Source organism: Pleuronectes platessa, chromosome 1 (genome assembly GCF_947347685.1).
Source record: "Pleuronectes platessa chromosome 1, fPlePla1.1, whole genome shotgun sequence".
Lineage (NCBI taxonomy): Eukaryota > Metazoa > Chordata > Actinopteri > Pleuronectiformes > Pleuronectidae > Pleuronectes > Pleuronectes platessa.
Genome location: NC_070626.1, coordinates 6,153,960 through 6,159,897, shown reverse-complemented (window position 1 = coordinate 6,159,897; position 5,938 = coordinate 6,153,960). Strand labels below are relative to the sequence as shown.

Sequence of the window (5,938 nt, the reverse complement as noted above, 5' to 3'; positions counted from 1 at the left end):
TCTCCTAAAATAATAGTATATCTTATTGGTACAAGTTCATTCTTCAACAAGTATTAAGCTTTAAAAAGTGTCACCTGTGTTGATCCACCTACTAACAAACTATGTTGAAACACTGGGTTTGTCAGTGGAGTCCTCCCTTCGAGAGTTTATTTAGGCCTAACAGTTCAGACCCCAGCCTATAATAATCCTTCAGCCACACCTGTAGAGAAGAGTATAAAGAGCCTGGACAGCACGGAGTCAAACATAAAGCATCAGGAGTCTCTCCTCTCCACAGAAGCTCCACAGCCTCCACACCCACCCTGAAGATGACTCCCAGTGTCAGCCTGCTGCTGCTGCTCCTGCTCGGCCTCTCTCAGGCTCATCCTGTCCAGGAGGAGGGAATTGAAGAAGATGTTCCCGAGGACACTATGGACATCACCACCGAGATTCTGACCTCAAACAACGCCATAGATGAGACACCATGGGAGGAAATTGAAGAAGAAGTTCCTGAGGGCACCATGGACATCACCACCAGTATTCTGACCTCAAACAACGCCACAGATGAGATTCTGCTCGAAGGAGACCTGGTTGCTCCAAGAACCAGGAACGCCATGAAGTGCTGGTCCCAGAGCTGCCTGTGGAAGAAAGCCTCCAACGGTCAGGTGGTGGTCCCCTTCACCCTGAGCAGAGAGTTCAGCAGCATGGAGAGGCAGAAGATCGACCGTGCCATGAAGGCCTTCGCCAGAAAGACCTGCATCCGCTTCGTCCCCCGTCAGAACCAGTACGACTACATCAGCATCGAGAACAGAGGGGGATGTTTCTCCTCTCTGGGCAGAGTGGGAGGCAGACAGGTGCTCTCTCTCAACAGGGGGGGCTGTATCCAAAACGGAATCATCCAGCACGAGATCAACCATGCTCTGGGCTTCAACCACGAGCAGACCAGGAGCGACCGCGATGGATACGTCAGGATCAACTGGGAGAACATCAACCAGGGGATGGCCTACAACTTCTACAAGAAGGAAACCAACAACCTGAACACTCCCTACGACTACTCCTCCATCATGCACTACGGAAGAACAGCCTTCTCCATCCAGCGGGGGAAGGACAGCATCACCCCCATCCCCAACTCCAACGTCCGGATCGGCCAGAGGCAGGGCATGTCCTACTGGGACATCATGAGGATCAACAGGCTCTATAGATGCTAACAAAAATGCTGATGCAAAATACAGGAATTTCAACCTTTACTGTATGTGTTTTACTGTTATTAAATAAAAACCATAATCTTTGCAAGCAATGGTAAAGATCACATTTCTTTTAACTATGTTCTCTCAAGCAGTCAGACAACAGCATATGTGACGGCAACAAGTATCAAATGTCTATAATAAAGGTAAAGCAACATGATTGCTGTTGTATCCCTTATTTTATCTTTGGATTGTCAAAATGGAGCAAATGCATTTTTTCTTGCACAAACTTAAAATCACTAAGCATATGTGAAGGACATCTGACATTTTTGGGAAAATCATCAAAATACTGGGAATAGGACTCTCTTCCATACTTCCTCTTACTCTATAAGGTTCCATTTTTCTGAAGGATAATAAATGCCCCCTAACAAAAGGTACTCAGGGTAACATGACAACAATAAAACTAATCTTCAAAATATAACTAAATACATCAGAGATTCCAGGGAATGCAGCTATAGGACACAAGAACACATGTAACTTAAAAGTTCCTTCATAACAAACAAAATATCCGGAATTGAAATTTGTGCATCAGCATACATTTCCAGTATGTGATCATAGACTAAAGACGGAGGGTGCATCTCCACTTCCTTTCTCTATCCAGAAATGAAATGAAAATATCTCTAATACAAACACTGCAGCTTTGCGATGATGACATCATTTGGAACTAAAGTCTATGGAGTAGCGCTTGAGGGATGGAACCGCATTATCGAGGTCTGTGAAGGTCTCGCTAGCGCAGGCGCTAGCCCTCCAACCAGCATAAACACTCTCCAAAACTCCACTTTGGTTATTTTCGTGAACTTTAATGAATTTGTGAAACTGTAAAAACAATACAGACATAACAGATTACAATGAGGCTCAAAGAGCTTCTTCAATGCTTCACACGGCGACTCTAAGAGCTACATCGCGCGGCGGTTCGTATATATTAAATGACACGGCGCTACCAGCTAGCTTAGCATAGCCGCTCGGCCGAACTGCCGTTGTAAACATAAAACTGTGTGGCAAAATAACACTCTGGTTGTAAGGACACAATTAGTAGACAACAATATTTACAGACGATGCGTTAGCCCGCAGAAGAATAACACAACTTATGTGAAGAGCTGATGTCTATAAATAGCTGACGTCTATAAATAGCTGTGTCGCAGATAAAATAACTTTTAACCACTTCCGGGGGAATTACACCTTGACCTCTAGAAATGATATATCCCTGAACTTTCCAAAGGGGGCGCTGTTGCATAGCTAAACAAAGTATGCATTTGTGGGGCAGAACAAGGTCCATCTTATACATTTCATAACCACATCGTGAGTCAGTGTCAGCTGTCAAGTTCCCCATGTTTTTATAGCATCAAATAACTAATTAAAACCAAACTTACTGGGAAGAAGCACTTGAACAGACATCATTGCCATTACAAATATCCAAATCAGAAGCCCTCTTTGAGAAAATGTATTTGATGTGGACTTCGATTTAGAATTTAGTCCATGTCCCATCCACCAATATTGAGGAGGCAGGATTCATGACCTGTACTGCAGCCAGCCATAAGGGAGCAATAAAACACCCTTTTCCTTCATATTTATGGATTTGTCCTGTGGACCGTCTTTATATACTGTCTTTGAATATGATGCATACTGTACCACTCAACTGAAATGTTAAATTACTACGACTAAGAGCACTTGGCTGTAAAACAAATACCTAAAGCAATCTTCAGGTTAAAGTTTTGTTTTAATGTTACAAAACAAAACACTTTAATAATACATTTGCCAAGTTGTTTATCAAAAGATCAGATCAACGTGGGAACAAGACTCTTGGATAATGTCATATTTCTACAGTACATTACCAGGACCTTTAATAGACTTTACTATCAATTTGGATCGAGGTTTGATTGTGTAATTGGCTCATGATCAAATTTGCAATGCAAAGCTAAAACCTCTATGTGTGTCTGTGCATCTAAAGAAAATAGAGACAATTCAAAAAACTGTTTGGAACATTTTGCATTCACTTTTGACACGGTCCCTAACATAAGCTTATCATTTTCCCATCTACTATAAAACCCCAGAAGTGTGCAGGCTTCAGCATCGCATGTTGACACAAAAAAAACACATGTGTAAGATCTGTGAAGTTCCCCTGATCTTTACTATTGCACTGTCAGAGCGTCAAACAACCCCCTAATCCTTTTGAGCCCTTCAACATCTAGACAGTTGAATGACTCCTCTCTTTTTTTTTTATTAATAGTTCTCTTTATAAACCCTGAATAAAGAAAACCACTTGTCTCCTCTTCCCCACCACTAACCAGAAATGAAGCCAAAATGTCCCAGATATGAACACTGCAATCTTACGTAGTTGGAGCCAGAGTCTGACAGTAGCGATTGGAGGATCAAGCCAAGGTACCGAGGTCCTGCAGACTCGCGCTCAACCAATTGTGTGTCAGTCTCAGCTAATGATCTCTGACCACATTTTCTATAGCATCATTAGCATTGTGTGATATAAAATACGCAAATGACTGAAAACATCCTTGAGAAATATGTATTTGATGTGTACTTTGCCTTTTTAGTTTTTGTCCACGTTCCATCCACTAACATGGAAGGGGCAGGATTTATGACCTATGCTAAGGCCACTTCTTCTTTAGCTCTGTGACTCAAGTGTAATAAAAGAAGGACAATCTGAGGCTACCTAATATCCCCTCTGCGTTTTTAGCCTGTTTGTTTATATTTTGTGAAGTCATCATTAAAGTTCAAAGCTTCTTTGACTCGTAGTGCTTTATTCCCGCATAGTTCGTTTTATTCCTAAAAGGCCAGTGATCACCTGACCATGCAACAATGACGGAGCCACTTTTACCATTTTTCTGCAGGGATTTTTTTTTTTTACTTTAAGGTCAATTAACATCCGGTAACCTGCCTCCTTAAAGTGATTTCATTTTGATTGCAACAGAATAATGATGGTGTCTGTGTATGAAGAACGTAAGAGATTAAGTTTGTGCCGAAGGTCGTTTCAATGAGAATACAAACATTTATCACAAAGTTAAAATTTGTCACGCTTCTCCTAAAATAATAGTATATCTTATTGGTACAAGTTCATTCTTCAACAAGTATTAAGCTTTAAAAAGTGTCACCTGTGTTGATCCACCTACTAACAAACTATGTTGAAACACTGGGTTTGTCAGTGGAGTCCTCCCTTCGAGAGTTTATTTAGGCCTAACAGTTCAGACCCCAGCCTATAATAATCCTTCAGCCACACCTGTAGAGAAGAGTATAAAGAGCCTGGACAGCACAGAGTCAAACATAAAGCATCAGGAGTCTCTCCTCTCCACAGAAGCTCCACAGCCTCCACACCCACCCTGAAGATGACTCCCAGTGTCAGCCTGCTGCTGCTGCTCCTGCTCGGCCTCTCTCAGGCTCATCCTGTCCAGGAGGAGGGAATTGAAGAAGATGTTCCCGAGGACACTATGGACATCACCACCGAGATTCTGACCTCAAACAACGCCATAGATGAGACACCATGGGAGGAAATTGAAGAAGAAGTTCCTGAGGGCACCATGGACATCACCACCAGTATTCTGACCTCAAACAACGCCACAGATGAGATTCTGCTCGAAGGAGACCTGGTTGCTCCAAGAACCAGGAACGCCATGAAGTGCTGGTCCCAGAGCTGCCTGTGGAAGAAAGCCTCCAACGGTCAGGTGGTGGTCCCCTTCACCCTGAGCAGAGAGTTCAGCAGCATGGAGAGGCAGAAGATCGACCGTGCCATGAAGGCCTTCGCCAGAAAGACCTGCATCCGCTTCGTCCCCCGTCAGAACCAGTACGACTACATCAGCATCGAGAACAGAGGGGGATGTTTCTCCTCTCTGGGCAGAGTGGGAGGCAGACAGGTGCTCTCTCTCAACAGGGGGGGCTGTATCCAAAACGGAATCATCCAGCACGAGATCAACCATGCTCTGGGCTTCAACCACGAGCAGACCAGGAGCGACCGCGACGGATACGTCAGGATCAACTGGGAGAACATCAACCAGGGGATGGCCTACAACTTCTACAAGAAGGAAACCAACAACCTGAACACTCCCTACGACTACTCCTCCATCATGCACTACGGAAGAACAGCCTTCTCCATCCAGCGGGGGAAGGACAGCATCACCCCCATCCCCAACTCCAACGTCCGGATCGGCCAGAGGCAGGGCATGTCCTACTGGGACATCATGAGGATCAACAGGCTCTATAGATGCTAACAAAAATGCTGATGCAAAATACAGGAATTTCAACCTTTACTGTATGTGTTTTACTGTTATTAAATAAAAACCATAATCTTTGCAAGCAATGGTAAAGATCACATTTCTTTTAACTATGTTCTCTCAAGCAGTCAGACAACAGCATATGTGACGGCAACAAGTATCAAATGTCTATAATAAAGGTAAAGCAACATGATTGCTGTTGTATCCCTTATTTTATCTTTGGATTGTCAAAATGGAGCAAATGCATTTTTTCTTGCACAAACTTAAAATCACTAAGCATATGTGAAGGACATCTGACATTTTTGGGAAAATCATCAAAATACTGGGAATAGGACTCTCTTCCATACTTCCTCTTACTCTATAAGGTTCCATTTTTCTGAAGGATAATAAATGCCCCCTAACAAAAGGTACTCAGGGTAACATGACAACAATAAAACTAATCTTCAAAATATAACTAAATACATCAGAGATTCCAGGGAATGCAGCTATAGGACACAAGAA

The 5,938-nt window shown here is 43.1% G+C and overlaps 2 protein-coding genes across 4 annotated transcripts; both read left to right on the top strand.

Moving 5' to 3' along the window:
- The first annotated feature begins 305 nt into the window (after positions 1-305).
- LOC128438145 (high choriolytic enzyme 1-like) lies at positions 306-1,184 on the top strand. 2 transcript variants are annotated; one of them, XM_053420586.1, is made up of 2 exons: positions 306-392; positions 492-1,184. In XM_053420586.1, exons 1-2 carry the CDS (start codon positions 306-308, stop codon positions 1,182-1,184), a joined length of 780 nt encoding a protein of 259 aa, XP_053276561.1. The 2 variants fall into 2 exon arrangements, with proteins under 2 accessions (XP_053276561.1, XP_053276553.1); XM_053420578.1 differs by having other exon boundaries at positions 306-1,184.
- A 3,371-nt stretch (positions 1,185-4,555) lies between these two features.
- LOC128438181 (high choriolytic enzyme 1-like) lies at positions 4,556-5,434 on the top strand. Of its 2 annotated transcripts, XM_053420646.1 has the most exons (2): positions 4,556-4,642; positions 4,742-5,434. In XM_053420646.1, exons 1-2 carry the CDS (start codon positions 4,556-4,558, stop codon positions 5,432-5,434), a joined length of 780 nt encoding a protein of 259 aa, XP_053276621.1. The 2 variants fall into 2 exon arrangements, with proteins under 2 accessions (XP_053276621.1, XP_053276614.1); XM_053420639.1 differs by having other exon boundaries at positions 4,556-5,434.
- The last annotated feature ends 504 nt before the right edge of the window (positions 5,435-5,938 follow it).

What these genes read in the sequence shown, in the direction of transcription:
- LOC128438145 (XM_053420578.1), top strand. Translation starts at nt 306, where the DNA reads ATGACTCCCAGTGTCAGCCTGCTGCTGCTGCTCCTGCTCGGCCTCTCT.
- LOC128438181 (XM_053420639.1), top strand. Translation starts at nt 4,556, where the DNA reads ATGACTCCCAGTGTCAGCCTGCTGCTGCTGCTCCTGCTCGGCCTCTCT.